General features: G+C 41.9%; 1 protein-coding gene across 2 annotated transcripts in view; it reads left to right on the plus strand.

The window, feature by feature from the left end:
• The first annotated feature begins 6,481 nt into the window (after nt 1-6,481).
• MORC4 (MORC family CW-type zinc finger 4) overlaps nt 6,482-17,116 on the plus strand; it is a 52,183-nt gene continuing 41,548 nt past the window's right edge. Inside the window, exons 1-2 of one of the 2 annotated variants that reach the window (XM_012451677.2) lie at nt 6,482-6,520; nt 12,809-12,941. In XM_012451677.2, coding sequence (XP_012307100.1) covers nt 12,910-12,941 — 32 coding nt within the window. In that variant the 5' untranslated portion in view covers nt 6,482-6,520; nt 12,809-12,909. The remainder of the gene's footprint in view (nt 6,521-12,808; nt 12,942-17,116) is intronic. The other variant, XM_012451676.2, reaches the window with a different exon arrangement.

Genomic DNA, 17,116 nt, shown 5'->3' on the forward strand with positions numbered 1-17,116 from the left:
CATGGGGAGCTGGAGAGGAGCTGAGAGTGGGGCTCTGACCTCGCTTGCCAATCAGGAGGGTAAAAAGCTTTTTTTTAAAAAAACACCAAATCACATAAGTATAATAGTAAACACGCTGATACACCATGCCCAACAGCAAGCAAGACAGATAGGCCATGCAAGGACATATTTTAGAAGGCAGTAAGTGGGCATTTCTAGAGGTACAGAGTCTTGAGTCAAACAAGACTGAGGGCTGAGGAAAGGTTTCCACATGTTGTGCTATGCTTAGGGAGGAAGAAACGGCAGTGGGCCACTCCTCAAAGAAGGCTATGAATGCTCAATCCAAATATAAGGGTTCTGGTGTAAACTTCTCCAGAATAGACACCTATTATACCTGCCTCTATTTTCCCCTAGGGAGGCCATGTTCTATTTACCATTTCCATAACTGTACTTCAGTCTCCTCTGGCTGCTCCTCTCCAGTCTTGCCACTCATTATGATCATGCCCCTACCTGATTTTAGATGGTGAAATTAGGCATAAGGTCTCTATCATTTCAGAGCCCTGCTACAATGAGAGTAGTTGTAAGGGTCTCTCTACCATCAAGCCTAACCTACAGAGGAGAGCCACCGGTGAATTTCTCAGTGGTGCTGGTGCCCCTCTTGCTAGCACATTCCTTATTGCCTTGATAAATGGTGGATCCTGGGTTTTCTGTTTGACTTTTCCAGGCTTCTTTGGTGTATCCACTACAGTAGGCTCACTTCTGAATCTTTACATCCTTTCTTCTACTATTGTCTCAGCAATGCTGGCATTTCATCCTCACTTAGTGTGGGTCATCACTTTTTCTGTACTTGAAGGAGTCATCTAATTGTGAGATCGTACTACCTCATGTGGTCCTTGCCAGAGTGTTAAATCCTATATTGCAGAGTAGTGCTCAAAAATGGATAAACTGCTTGTTATCCCACCTTGTAGTATAGCTCTCTTGATCAAGCAGTCTCAGAATTCAATTCCATGTGAACCCTTCCAGTTCCTGCCGATCCATGCTGGGTGTCTTACAGCTTTTCGAGGTACAATCACTCTTCTCCCTGATCAGGCCTCACATGTCCATGCTGTGCCTTAGCCCTTGTTATAGGCCTAGTGGCCAGGAGCTGGGGGGAGAGCACATGTTGTCTTGTTGGGGAGAGCTTTGCATGTCTGCAAGCAAAGGGATGGGGTGGGCGTGGGGACTACCAATAGGGAAATTGCACCAATTCTATGGGCTCAGCTGGTTCAGGGAAATTTAAGGATTCAAGATTTTTGTAGCATCAATCTAGATACCCCCAAACCATGTGTCAGGGTCTGATTCTGTCCCTGGCAGCATCCTGATTTTGACACAGCAAATGTGTCTGTATTTCTCCATTGGGAGTTTAATCCTTTTTAGAGCTCAGTAATCACTAAATTCCATTGGTTCTTTTTGTTGTTGTCTTGTTTTGTTTCAGAGTCAGGGACTTGCCGTGTTGCCCAGGTTGGAGTACAGTGGCATGATCATAGCCCACTGCAGCCTTGAACTTCTGGGCTCAAGCAATCCTCCTACCTTGGCCTTTCACTGGTCTTATAGCTACTACTTCCTCTGTATTTCACAAACATGAAACATTACAGCAGATTATATGTTCCCTTTTACAGGTATACCATCCCAATTCACCACCTGGTGGAAGTTTTAACAGTAACAGGACTGCTACCTTATGGTAGGGGGAAATCTGTGCTCCATCCACTCGGTGATATGGTCCTTACTGCCAACTGGGTAGTAAGTGATCTAGCTCCTAAGTATCATCCTAATGCTCTGGTGTCTCTTCCTATCATATAAATCTTTCATCTTTTACCAAATATCATCTTAGTCCCAACTTTCTTGGATCACTCCCAATCTGAAGTGTTGCAGTTTGAGTTCCCCAGGGGGCAGATTGCAAGAAAGAGCTTTGTATGCAGGATGCTTATTAAGAGGTATTCTTAGCTTACGATCTGTGTAATGAAGTAGATGTGGGCAGAGGGGAACACTGAGCTACAATGCAGGCTCAACAGCAGAGAGCCAACCCCACAGAGAGATCTGGAGTTAGAATGACCCTTCCCAATTGTCCCAAATTGGGGTGAGACAGTCAGGTTTTTATAGCCCCTCTTTGGTCAGTAACTGTAGGCTGCCACAGAAAAGTTTGTGTCCTTGGGTAAGGCAGAGATTACCTGAAGCAATCCCTGAAGGGCTAACAGCTGAAGGCAGTCTGTCAACATTTCTCCCAGCAGCTCAGTCAACAAGTCTTTTATTGAAATGGGAAGTGGGCTGACACATCACAGCATTCATCACAGGCACTGCCTCTTTACATTAAAAATTGCCAATTAAAAGTAAAGAGCTAAGAATTTATCATGCCCTTTCTATACAAATTGTATTTCAGATTAACCAAATAGTCATGGTTGATGAGGGTAAATTCTACACAGAATGATCCAGTTAATAAATTAGAAGAAATTATGAGATTAGAGTATCATAATTTTGCAATCCTAATAAAATATTTTTTCAGACGATGAAACCATAAAGTAAAAGGTTGGTGGGGAAAATTTATAGTGGAAGCTTCAGGTTGCCTCCACCTGAAGTCACTGATGAATCTGAACATGTCTAAGTGTTGCACAGTATGTATTCTCTGATGTGATGCAATGTGAACTATACAGGACCATCTATGAGCACTCCTACTTAGAAAACATTGTACTAGACTCTAAGTCTCTAGAGACAATTTATGGTTTATAGCTAAGCAACACTTTTTCCTATAAGAAGAGGAGCAAGTGAAGTAACATGAAGAAGCAAACAGAAAAATGAAAATGTAGGGCATTCAACAGTCCAACTGTCTTTGTTTCTTCAACAACTCAAGGAGTTGGGCATGATGGCTCACAAGGGGTTGCGCACAAGTGCAGCACTTTGGGAGGCCGAGGTGGGAGAATCACTTGAGTCCAGGAGTCTGAGAGCAGCCTGGGCAACATGGGGAGATCCCATCTCTCTAAAAAAAAAAAAAAAAAAAAAAAAAAATCAATAGCATGAATCAAAAAAGGGGGAGACTTAGATTAAAATGGATTTAAGACACATAACCACGTGCAATGCATGCACTTGGAGTCTAGATTTAAACAAACCAACTGTAAGCAGACATTTTTGAGACAATTGGGGGAAATCAGAATATGGACTGGGCCAAGCAAAGTGGCTCTCACCTGTAATCCCAGCACTTTGTGAGGCCAAATCGGGTGGATTGCATGAGCCCAGGAGCTTGAGACCAGCCTAGGCAAAATTGCAAAACCCTGTCTTTAAAAAATATAAAAAGTAAAAAAATTACCTCAGTGTGATGGCGAATGCCTGTAGTCCCAGCTACTCAGGAGGGTGAGTTGGGAGGATTGCTTGAGCCCAGGAGGTCAAGGCTGCAGTGAGCCAAGATGGTACCACTGCACTATAGTCTGGGTGACAGACCGAGACCCTATCTCAAAAAGAAAGCTGGGTATTATTAGATGATAAAGAATTATTATAAATTTTGTTTGGTATAAAAGTAGCATGGTGGTTATGTTTGTTAGAAAATGTCCATGTTTTTAAAGAACCCTGAAGTATATAAAATAAAATGGCATGATGTTTGAGATTTGCTCTAAAATGTTTACAAAAATGAAAAAAAAGAAGAAAAAGAAGAAAAGGACATAGAAAACAAGTCCCTTAGTCAGATCTGGCTGCTGTTAACAAAGTACCATAGACTAGATGGCGTATTAACAGCAGATGGCCAGGTTCTTGTAGGGTATCTCTTCTGAGTTGCAGAATTCAGATTTTTTCTTATGTCCTTGTGGAAGAAAGAGTGTGAGAGAGCTCTCTGGGGTCCTTTTTATGAGGCACTAATCCCATCATGAAGGTTCCGCCCTCATGACCTAATTACTTGGCAAAGGCCCCAGTTCCTAATCTTAATACCTAATACCATCACATTGGGGGTTAGGATTTCAATATATGAATTTTGGGGCTACAATGTTCAGTCCATTGCAGCAGATGTGGCAGTCTTGATAATTACGGCATCTGAGTAATAAGTACATAGAATTCATTATATTGTTTCCTGTATTTTTGTGTATTTTAAAAAATTGAAGAAAAGATAACTAAAAAACAGACAAATGTAAAGCACCCAATGGGGGTAAAAAATGATGCTCAAAGGACATAAACAGACATTTATAGAAGAGGAGAGGAAAATGTATACTAAACATTTGAAAGGATATTCAACCTCACTGGTAGTCAGGAAAATGTAAATTAAAACAATAAGGAGATACTAGTTTTTATTCAAAAGGCTGTCACAAAGTTAAAAGATTGGGACCATCTAGTGCTATGAACATGGCAAAACAGCTGATTGTTGCTGAGAAGGCAAATATCTTACAGTATTTATTAAGATTAAACCATGCACATGCTATTAGATCCAGCAATCTCATCTTTTGAAATTCATTCTATAGAGATAACAGTACCAGAAATTAATGACCTGTACATGAGTGTGTGAAGAAGCATTTTTGTATTGTCAAAATTTAAAAAGGAGGACAACCTAAATTACCATAAAGGAATGGTCAAATAAATTATGGTTTATTCATGCCAGAGAATGTTACATATATTGTAAGGTCTGTTCTCGCCGAGAATAATATGAAGAAACTGAGGCCAGCACGAAAATAATCCAATGCGAAGGAATTTATTTAGGCTCCCGGGTGAGGTTCTCCAGTCCGGACAGGAGGGACCGGAGAAGTCGCTCGGACTCCTCTTAGACGTGGGGTTTTATAGGGAGTGGAGGCGTTTGATTGGTTGTGCCCAAGGTGAGTGGGACAAAATGGAGGGGAGTGTGGCCCGGATAGAACAAAATGGCAGGGAGTGGGGCCCAGATAGGACAAAATGGTAGGCAGAAAGACAAAATGGCAGGCAGGGAGTAGGGCCCAGATAGGACAAAATAGTAGGCAGGGAGTGGGGCCCAGATAGGACAAAATGCTATCAGGTAGGTCCTGGTGGGGCTTTTTTCCCAGGCTCCCGGGGCGGGGTGTGTGTGTGTGTGTGTGTGTGTCTGTGTCCGTGTGTGTGTGTGTCTGTGTCTGTGTCCGAGCTCCCGGAGAGGGAAGGGGGTGTGTCCGAGCCCCCAGCGAGGCACCCGGCCTTACATATATTTTTTAAAGAATCTATTTTTTTCTATAATCAATGTATATTTATAGTGTATTAGAAAATACAGATAAGAAAAAAGGGAAAATTGCCTAGTTCCAAACCCAGAAATATCATCTTGCTGTATATCGAATGGTTTTCAGTGTGTGTGTGTGTGTGTGTGTGTGTGTGCAGATCCATGCATGTATATGTACATATGCCCACATATATACTTGTTTTTCCAATAAAAAAGGTATCATGCATTCCACAATATGTTGTAACTTTTTTTTTAATTCCTTCATGAATATTTTTCTACATCAACACATACTCATCTACAAACATGGTCTTTAAGAACTGCATGGTATTTCATTTTATGCATACTTCATAATTTGACCAATCCCCTACTTGGCAGTATTTAAGTGAATCTAATTTCTCCTTTTAGAAACACCGTCCCTGCATGCTAGCAAGACTTTGGAGCTAGTTTGCAAATTGCCTTCCAGAAAGTTCTGGGTGCTTCTGGAGGCATTTGAGGCAGAGTAGACAGAATGTTTTCCCATCAGGCGAGCTTGCTATCTTCCCAGATAGCAACACCGTAGTCTTTAGAACTTGAAAGACTTGTCTTATCTTGCCTGTTAGTCATGCAGCCTAAGCGGGACTAGGTTCCAGAAATCCCATACATGCTCTCCCTCCTGTTGCTTCATTCCCGCTCCTCCCCACGCCCCCCCCGCCAAACCCATAACCGCCCACCCCCTGAGCTTTCCCGCTCGGCTGCCTGGCCTATGGCAAACGCCAAGAATTCATTAGGGGCGGGGATCAAGGAGCGGCTGTCAGGAGGTCGCCATATTTCTGTACGGTCCTGAGGCAGCCTGGGCAGTCGCCGGGTCGGGAGAGGTGCTGACAGGGCGGAGCCGCCGCCTGGCTCAGCCAGCCTCACCCCTCCCGCCCGGGACAGGTGGTTGGAGCGCGCCCCGCCTCCGCCAGCTGCGAGTGGGAACGAGGGAGGGCCGGTCCGCGACGGTCGCCGCCAGCTGCGTGTGTGAGTGAGCGAGGGCTAGTCCTTGACCACCGGGCCAGGGGTCCGGCGGCAGCAGACAAGTACCGTGGCGGCCAAAAAAATGTTCCTGTGCCGAGGGGCCCCCGCCGGCCCTGGCGCACCGGGCTGCGGAGTGGCCCGGCCCGGTGGCGGCCCGCAGGCCTTCGGGATCCGCCTGAGCACGGTAGGTCGGGGGCCCGAGGGGGCGGACGCGCGCGCGGGCCCCTGGGCTGCGGGGGGCGCGCGGGGAGGGCACGGCGGGCCGAGGCCTCACACGGGACGGGACCTTCTCTCGCCCCCAGATGAGCCCCCGCTACCTCCAGAGCAACTCCAGCAGCCACACGCGACCCTTCAGTGCCATCGCGGAGCTGCTAGGTGAGTGGCGAGGGTGGGCCTGGCCATGTTCGCCCGAGGCAGTGGTGCCAGCGTGGTGCCGCGGACGCGAGAGGAATGCGCAGAGCTGCGCGGGGCGGGCGGGGACTGGGGTGGGGGCCTCGGAACCGGCCCGAGCTCCACAGGCGGAGGAGGGGGATGGCTCTCTCGCCAAAGACGAGGTTCCGCTCATAAAACGGAGGAAACGAGGTGTGTCCGAAGCGTTAAAAAAGCGTGGTTTTTCTCTCTGGCTCGTGATGTATTGGGCACTTTAGGATAGCTTAGTTAGTAATTAAAAGGAGATGCATAAAAATCTCGGGCCCCGAGGCAACTGGACTCTGCAGGGGCTGGCGACGGACGGAGGATGCCCAGCTAGCAAAGGGGCGTTGTAGAGGACCGAGGCGGGTCCTGGGGAAAGGTCTGGAAAGCGGAATTCCTTAACTTTTGAGACAAGAAAGTTAGGAATGATGGGACATCTCTTAAGAGATGACACGAGTGCATTTGGCTCCCTGCTACTGCGGAGGGCTGGGTCCGTGGTCCACGAGCGCCCTCACACCGCTGGAATGAATATCGAGGACTTAACCTCTCGCTCCATCGGTGTTTGCTTTTAAAGCGTTTTCAGTTGATCCCTTCAAGCCAAGTACACCAGTTTTTGCAGTAGTGTGCTACTGTGTGGAAAACAATGAAGAAAGGCACAAAACTCAGCAGCATACAGAGCGCATTATACATGTTTTGAAAATCGAAAAAGGAAGAAGTATTTATGGGCGAGGTCGCACAGAACACTCTTGACAATGTTTTCAAAGCTCCCCAAATGAACCCCAGCCTCTACTTAAGCAATTGCTGTGGCCAAGCCATGAGAGTTATCTTGGGTAAGAAGTCAGTGGGTAGCAGGAAATGGAAGACTTATTTAGAAGGGTGATAAGAATAACTTCGATGATTAGTTTAACCAGCACATGGAATGCTTTACAGTATGTATAATTTAATTAGAAGGTGAAAGGCAAAAAGTGGAATTGATACGTTTGGAACCCTAGAGCAGAGGGACTTTATCTTTGAGGTTTGGTACGGTGCCTTGGGGCTGTGCACTGAACCTCTGCAGAATGGAATTTAAGTATGTAAGTTAAGTATGTAATTTACAAGAAAGACTTAAAAGGGAGCAAAAAGTAAGGATTTACATCGTGGGGGATGGGAAACTGAAATGTCTTGTTCTCTCGTGGTTGGCGTGGTGCAGAACGTGATACACCTGTGCTGTGCTGTGTTTACTGTACTTTCCAGGTGATTTAATGAGCTTTCAATTTGTAATTTTGAATATGTGTGATTTTGGCCATAAGCATTACCTTAAGGAACCTAGGTGGGATCTAAGACATCCAGTTTGAGTTCAAGTATGTGTATGTATTATGCATACACGTATACAAACACAGATTTTAAGACCAAATCACTACTATTTGTAAAAATAATAGGGAAAAGAGAGCAAAGTGTTAACCGGCAATCCAAAGCTTTCATTTTAGGTTTTTCTTCAATCATTTCCTCCACTTAGACATTAATTTTCTAGTGAATAATTCATTTGGTAAATATTTATTGAGCACCCACTGTGCGCAAAGCCACTGTGGTAGGCACAAAAATGAATACAACACAAATTCACTCTTCTAGTAGGGGAGATAAAACATGTACAGAAGGTTTATGCTTTATGTAACAACAAAATAGAAAGCGATACATAAGCAAAGGTAAAAACAAGTGCTGTGGGAGTTCAGAGGAAGGAGGAATGGCTTCCAGTTTATCAGGAAGAGGAAGGTTAGGAAAGGCTTTGTGGGGGAGGTGACATTTGAGCTGAGATTTGAAGGATTGGGACATGTGGATATTGGTGGGGGAGGGATTCCAGGAAAAAGGAACAACTGCTTGAACAAAGGCATGAAGAATATTGAGTGGAGTTTAATTAGAGAATGGGGTTCGCAAATAGTAAAAAACGATAGGTACTTAAAAAGTTTACAAACAGCTTTCACAAATAACTTTTTAACATTTCCCTTTGAAGTAAACATTATTATTTATTTTCATCCTGCAGATGAAGAAGAAGAGGTTCAGAAAATTTAATTGACTTTTTCAAGGTTACATGTATACTAAGTAGCAGATCCAGGACTCAAACACAGGCCTTTTTACTCCAGATACTAAGTAGCGATGAAAAAGGTCATCTGGGATCAGAATGTGACTGAGAGGCTCCAATATTTGGCTTTTTAGCCTGAAGTTTTCTGAGCAGGGGAATGTCACGATCAGAGCTGTGCTTCAGGAAAGTTAATTTTGCAGAAGTGTATAAAATTGAAAGAGAGATACGGATTTGAGAAAGAGATACAGATTTATATTACTACTTAGGAGGTTATTTCAATAATCCAGATGAGAGGAAATAAACTTGGTAGACTGACAATGGAAATAGAGTAATTAGGATATGCGAGAGTGTAGTGATATATAGGGTAAAGGAGAGGGAGGTATAAGAAAATGACTTAAATTTCAAATTTGTGGTCTCTTCAGTGCTTACCTTGTGTGTGTGTTTATAACAAAGGAAATATAGGCTTCTGACAAAAGGTGATGAGCTTACTTTAGGCAAGAATACTTTTAGATACGTGCAGGATTTCTGTAGGACACTAGCTCCACCCTTGGCAGTCTTGCAGGTAACCACCTGAAGGCCATCCTCCTGGAACAGGGGAGATGGGAGCCCTGTGATGCTATGAAACAGAAAAAGACAAGAGGCTTGAGAAGCACTACCTCAAAGCTGTCTACCACTTGCCATCCTGTCTCTCCTGAGAGGCTGTCATGGAATAGTTTCTCATTGCCTCCCTGATTCTGATGAGATACGAGAGGAAGGGGAAGATAGAGATGCGGTCCTCCCACAAAAGGATAGCATGAACCAGGTTAGGAGAGAGAAATCTCCTTGTGATCTGGTAGCACATGGGATTGTGTGGCCAGGTTAGGGAACGAAGACACTCCAGGATCTGATAGTACATTTCTCACCTGAGTGGTTGGCAGGGGGAGAGGAGTAAGGATTCTCTCATCGTGCTACCTGTTTATAGGCTGGATGGGCCCGGTTAGAGGAGAAGATAGGTCTTCTGGGATCCAATAGCATATACCATATATTGGTAAATTTTTGGAGGTTTAAGCAGCAACAAGTAGTATTGAAACCAGCCTCCAGATTGGTGCCTTGTTATCATATGTTCATTTATTGAGGCCAGTCTTGTTATTATTGTAATTTCATTTGCTGAGACCGAGTGAAAGGCCATGTAAAACTGAAAGTAAGTACAAAACTGTGCTTGCTGGTGCCGCTGTACTGATCTCTTTCCCTACTGCTCCAGCTGACACTAGCCTCTTGCATGCCCCCTCCCCCTTGTATTCTATGAGCTTCCAGCCAAGGAGATAAAATGTCGGGCTGCTCCTGGCAGCTACCTTGTAACTCCTGAAGTGCCTGTGTTAAAACTATTTGGTGTGTTCCTGTAAAAAAAAAAAAAAAAAAAAAAAGTACCTAGTAAGGTTTGGGCAAAACTTGCAGTAAAGGGGAAAAGAATTGGGGTGATTTTGTGAGGTCTTCGAGCTGATTTGCTGAATGCACCATTGGTTAAACATGTAGTTGCAATTGATACATGTTGTATGTTTGAATGGTGAATGTTCACAAAGTGTTAGAAAAAAGTCTCTCTATGTCCAGAGTTTTCAGTGTATAAATAATGTCCAGTTGATTGACAAGTGTTATCATCATTTGCAGTGCCTTTGGTTGTCTGCCAGCAGGAGCATCTGATTAGTATCAACACAATTCATGGCCTGCTTGCCAAGTAAAGGTTCTTGAAACAGTGTAGGCAGCTATATAATGCTGAATCCGTTAGTCAGTTAAAGAAAAATACTGCTGCCTTTTACAAAGTAAAGAACTCCGTTTCTGATAAAGCTGCCATTACATGACAGACTTGTAAATCCTGCCACATATAATGTCTTACCACATTATATGGGTCCTAGGCCCTACCTGGTTCTTAAAGATTGACTGCATCATCCATCAGCAGAAGAATGGATAAAGAAAATGTGGCATATAGACACAGTAGAATACTATTCAGTCATAAAAAGAAGGAAATACTGTCATTTGCAGCAACATGGATAAACTTGAAGGACATTATGTTAAATATGCCAGGCACAGAAGGCAAACTATGTGGAATGTTCTCACTTCTATGTGGAAACTAAAAATGTACTAAGTAGCAGATCCAGGACTTAAACACAGGTCTTTTTACTGGAAATACCAACAAGGGATGAGGTTAAAAAGGTTATCTGGGATCAGGGTGTGACTGGGAAGCTCCAGTATTTGGCTTTTTAGCCAGAAGTTTTCTGAGCAGAGGAATGTCATGATTAGAGCTGTGCTTCAGGAAAGTTAATCTTGCAGAAGTGTATAAAATTGAAAGAGATATATATGGATTTATGAGACTAGTTTGGAGGTTATTGCAATAATCTTAGAAGTATAGAATGGAATAGTAGTTACTAAAAGCTGGGAAAGGTGGGAGAGGGGATAGCTAGAGGTTGGTTAATGGATACAAATTTACAACTAAGATAGGAGAAATAAGTTCTAGTGTTTTATAGCACTGTAGGATGGCTATAATTAATAACAATTAACTATATATTTTTAAATAGCTGGAAGAATAGATTTTGAATTTTCCCAAAAAAGAAATGATAAGTGTTTGAGGTCATGAATATGCTAATTATCCTGATTTGGTCATTACACATTATATAAGTGTATCAAAACATTCCATTGTATTCTATAAATATGTACAACTATTATATGAATAAAAATAATAAAAAAGTGGCTGCTACTTATATAAAATAAACTTTCCATTGGGGCCTTAAGATTGACTATACCAGACCTCTTAACCCCCTTCTGTGCTATTGGTGATGCTGTACTGCTCCTAAGACTTTTTTGTTTACAGTTAGTGACAGTTTTATCAATGACTCTGGTAATACCATTATGGTCCTTGAAATTTATCTGTGTTTTGTTTTATTTGATGGACAGTCCACATTATCCAAGTGGCTGTAACTGATATTGTTAATTGTATTATAAAAATGGGTGTTTTGCATATGTGTAATACTTCTCTTGATTGTAAGGGGTGTTTCTGGTGAGGAAATGACATGACTTGATCAGTAGTAATGACATGATTTGATCAGTAGTAATGGAATGAGTATGTGGTCAGGACCTAACCTGGCTGTTTCAGCTTAGCTATGTGGTATCACTAAATCAGTACAGGATTCCAGGGAAAGGGAAGAGGGTGGAAGGGAAGGACTCTGTCTTGCTCAAAGAGCTTAGTAGACATAGGAACGATTAAGGAACCTATTCAACAGATTGTACAAACTGCCCCTCAGTTGCAGCTAGCGAGCCACGTTTGTCAGTGATTGACAATTATGTAAATTGGTGCCTGTGGCAAAAAGATGTGGCAGCTAGACAGTGGCACCCATTGGGGTTATGGAAATGACACAGTTGTTTGACTATGGCAATATTTGATGTCTTTGGAGTCTTAAATAATTAACCCATTGTGAAGACATAATTCAGGAGGAATTGTGAACCTATGTATTTTTTTCTACTTTAATTCCATGTCCTCCATTTCCTAAGGGTGGACAGCCTTACCTTTAAAATTATTACAAAATACCTAAGCAAAAATCACTCCTTCTCTCTAAGTATGCTTGCTACCATCACTAAGATCTAGGCAGGCAATTAAGTCTTTTGATTTTAAACTCTAACTCTTTCAGTGCCTCTTAGGCTATAAACAGGAATGGCAGTACTGTTTGTGTTTTTTAATAGAGGAGGTGATGTAAGAACGAAGAAAATAAAATGATCACAAATAAACTGCAATGTGTGTAACATGCATCATCTTTTACCAAAATTGCTCCTTCAGCTTTTCTCCATAGTCACTCTTTACTGTATGTGTACATAAACAGTAAAGGGGCTAAAAGACAAGAAATAATCAGACAAAACTGGAGCAAAATGCTTTGTATATGGGAGTAGTTATTAATACTTTCTCCAAAGACCCTGAAGTTTGAAGGTGGAAAGGCAGATTGCAGATTAGTCATGTGAAATCTGGAAATCAGCTTTAGAACTAAATCTGCCATTATCTCTATTGTTCTCTATAATTTAGTAAGTACACTACCATTAATGCTCCCTGTTACCTTTCGGGACATCCAAATGAGGGAAACAATGGGTATTTTCTATGTCTTGGAGTCACTGAACTAGAGATTTTAATAGAATATTGGAAAATGGGATCTAATATCACAGATTTCTACCTTTTGCAGATAATGCTGTAGATCCAGATGTATCCGCCAGGACGGTCTTTATAGATGTTGAGGAGGTCAAGAATAAATCTTGTTTGACATTTACCGATGATGGATGTGGGATGACACCTCATAAACTACACCGAATGCTCAGGTAAAAATGTCTTCATTGTCTTTTTCTTGTCTTAAGTTCATGAACCCTATTTAAGTCTTCATAATTTTCATTAATATTTTGCTTTCCTTTTGTTAATTCAACAAATATTTATTAAGCATCTCTTATGTGCCAGGGCACTGACTATGAAACAAATACTGTTCCTGTCCTCACAGAGCTTTCAACTTAGCTGGCAATTCAGACAATTAAATACGTAATCAATAAAAAGCTGTAAGCATAATGATAAGAAGGTACAGAATGCTTGAGACAAATCATCGGAGGAACCCAATCTGATCCTAGAGGTTAGGAAAAGTCTCCTGGAAGAAATGATATCTAAGCTGAGATCCAAGGGTGATTACAGTTTAATCGAGTAAAGGGGCAGGGAGCAAGGGATGACAGTTTAAGCAAAGAGAACAGCAATGTAAAAACCCAGAGGTCTTCACTTGTCTGAGACCGTCTCCAATTTATATTAACCTAAACTCACTCTTAAACCAGAAGTATTGGAGTTGGGATGATTTATGGATTAGAACCATGAAGGTGGCTGGTTTTAATCAAACTCTGTGCAAGATAAATGGAAGGCATTCAGACACATACTCTTTAAAGGTTTTGCAATAGAATCACAAACTTAGGAAATTCTCTTTTCTAACTGTTGAAGCTGGTGCTAGATTTCTGTTGCCACTCTCAGTTCACTTAATCACTTTTAAAAATTTGTAGTTGAGAACATAAGTTTGTACTATATCATCCTCACATATCACTCACTGGAAGATGAGTGTTCCTTCAACTCCTTCCTTCTCTCTTCCTTTTTAGCAGATGAGGTTGATTACTCTCCCTGTGGCTTCCTGAACTAGAGTGTGCAAAGCACAAGTAACAATAGAGGAGTGCTGTGGAGGAAGGAAAGAGCTCTGAACTATAAAAATGGAAAACAAATTCATGTGATTGTAGTTACTCTTGTCGGTATTCTAAATCAATTACTCTGTTTGTAGGGAAATCCCTTTGATCCATCAAAGAAACAAAAATGAAATTTGGGCGAAGTACATGGTTGCGTTTTACCACTCAACAGTCTGTATACCTTGTGTCTCAGATCCTCCTAATTAGAACACTATTTGAAGAAAACCTCTAAAAGTGAAACAAGAATTGTAACCAGTATGTTAGTGAAAGTAGAGAGTTGGCCCAATCCTTCAGCTTATGACATCAGTTTTATATTCTGAAGTTAATATTATAGATTAAGAAAAATACAATTTTAGTTGGGACAGAACCAAAGCGTTTATATGTTCAATTCTATGTATACTAGTTGGTTGTTTTTCCTCTAAAAATTACTTATCTTCTTTTTTTTTTTTTTTTTTTTTTTTTTTTTGAGACAGCCTCACTCCATCACCCAGGCTGGAGTACAGTGGTATGATCTTGGCTCACTGCACCCTTGGCCTCCTGTGTTCAAATGATCCTCATGCCTCAGCCTCTTGAGTAGCTGGGGTTACAGGCATGTACCACCACGCCTGGCTAATTTTTTTTTTTTGTATTCTTAGTAGAGATGGGGTTTTGCCACATTGTCCAGACTAGTCTCGAACTCCTGACCTCAAGTGATCCACCTATCTCAGCCTCCCAAAGTGCTGGGATCACAGGCGTGAACCACCGTACCCATCCAAAATTGCTTATTTTCTTAATGACTCCTTCCCATCATACCTCATCCCATTGACATGGTTGCTGAATAGTGGGCCCAGCAAATCTGATGATCTTCCATTTTATTTTTGGAGCTACATCTGTGAAAGTTGGTTATAGTTATAAGGTAGAAGGGAGGAGGAGAATGGTTTCAAAATAATTGCACAGTTTTTGTTGCAGATTCATTCATTTATTCATTCAACAAATTCTTATTGAGCACCTGTGAGCAAGGCACTGCAGATAAAGTGGTGAACCAGATACACATGATTCTTGGCTGACAGCTTAGTGAAAAAGAACAAAATTGACTAGTAATATAACTGAATAGGCTGTTCTACCCAGTGGTAAGTGCTCTGAAGGAAGAGCACAGTTTCTTTGAGAGCAGATAACATAACAGGGCTTTTTTTTTTTTTTTTTGATGGAGTCTGTCTCTGTCGCCCAGGCTGGAGTGCAGTGGTTCGATCTTGGCTCACTGCAACCTCCGCCTCTTGGGTTCCAGCAATTCTCTTGCCTCAGTCTCCTGAATAGCTGGGATTACAGGCAGGCACCATCATGTCTGGCTAATTTTTGTATTTTTAGTAGAGACGGGGTTTCACCATGTTGGCCAGGCTGGTCTTGATCTCCTGACTTGAAGTGATCCACCTGCCTCGGCCTCCACCATACCTGGCAAGGATGCTGTTTATTTAAAAGAGATCATTTAAGGCCAAGCATGGTGGCTCATGCCTGTAATTCTAGCACTTCCAAAGGCCAAGACAGGCACGGATCACTTGAGTCCAGGAGTTCGAGACCTGCCTTGACAACATAGGGCAGCTGCCCCCTTGCAAAAAATACAAAAATTAGGTGAACATTTTGGCGTACACCTGTAGTCCCTGCTACTTGGGAGGCTGAGGTGGGAGGATCCCTTGAACCCAGGAGGCAGAGGTTGCAGTGAGCTGAGATTGTGCCATTGCACTCCAGCCAGGGCAAAAGACAGAGACCTTGTCTCAAAAATAAATAAATAAGTAAAAATAAAAGAGATCCTTTAGTCCAATCCTAACTTCTAGTGAAGGTTTCTACTTATTATAATTTCTTTTTAAATAATCAAATTTTAGAAGTAGCTTTGAAAATTATTAGGTATATGATATTTTCTGTTTTTCATTTGAAGGCATATTACTTTTGTATTTGGAAAAAAAAGAAGCAATTATGCAAAATTATTAAGCCTACTGAAGTTCTGTTTGACCTCTAACATTTGTTGTTACCCTGTTCACACTTTCCAACTCTTTATGCAACTCTATTTTCAGGCTGATAAAATAGTTGTGTAACTGTAGCAACAGTTCTTCCATAAACGCAGAATTGCATGAAAATAAAATTAAAAAGGAAAAACCTATTATGAAATTCCTTTGGGCTGGATGCAGTGGCTCACGCCTCTAATACCAGCACTTTGGGAGGCCAAGGCGGGTGGATCTTGAGGTCAGGAGGTCGAGACCATCCTGGCTAACATGATGAAACCCTGTCTCTAATAAAAATACAAAAAATTTGCTGGGCATGGTGGCGCTCACCTGTAGTCCCAGCTACTCAGGAGGCTGAGGCAGGAGAATCGCTTGAACCTGGGAGGTGGAGGCTGCAGTCAGCCGAGATTGCACCACTGTACTCCATCCTGGGCAATGGCCAGACTCCGTCTCAAAAAAAAAATTTCCTTTAAGTACCATAACTAATTATCTTTAGCTTCTGGGGATAGTGTGTGGGTCAGTTAGTCTGTATATTCAGCTGCCTTTTTTCAGCAAGGTGGAAAACCTCTTTCAAAGTTCAAAGGCTATAAACAGCCACAGAACCACAGAAGATATTTGCTACCTGTGCTCAGAAGTGTGCTTCCTAGCAGGTGTATTCTTCTAAAACAGTAGCTGGAGAATAACGGTCTGCTTAGCAGTCTCTGATTCTTTTATATTACATATTAAATCACCAATATAACTAGGAAATAGCAGTACCTGCCCTTATGTGCCCATGGATTTTGCTAAGGTTTGTTTCATTGGTCATAGTACCTATTTATTATTTATTTATTTATTACTTTTCTTAACTTTTATGTTAGGTTTGGAGGTACACGTGAAGGTTCGTTACATAGGTAAACAGGAATCATGGCAGAGTTCCAATTTGAATTTACCTGTCTGGATTCTGGATTCTTGACATTTTAAGATACTGCAGAGCAAGCTGCTGTATTTTTGGATTCCACTAAAAGTGCTGATATTCAAGCCACCTTGATGCGTAAACAGTGTTGTCTCTTACATGAGAGGATAGAGCAGGACTGACTTAACAAATAGAAACCACCTAAGCCAAGTTAGTTAGCTCTGTGGAAAATTATTACTGAGCTATAGCAAACTATCAAATTTCTTCCTACAATTCTATTATTAAGTGTGGTGAGGGCTTTTATATTAGGTAGTTATTTGATTGGTACCTGGCATTCGTTCTGCCAATTTGCATTAAAATAGAATGCCTAACATGGGAACTTAGGTGGAATAAAAGAGCATACAGGAGGAGTCAAGTGAAACATG

Source organism: Aotus nancymaae, unplaced genomic scaffold (genome assembly GCF_030222135.1).
Source record: "Aotus nancymaae isolate 86718 unplaced genomic scaffold, 86718_ANA_hifiasm-v0.15.2.pri h1tg000004l, whole genome shotgun sequence".
Classification (NCBI taxonomy): domain Eukaryota; kingdom Metazoa; phylum Chordata; class Mammalia; order Primates; family Aotidae; genus Aotus; species Aotus nancymaae.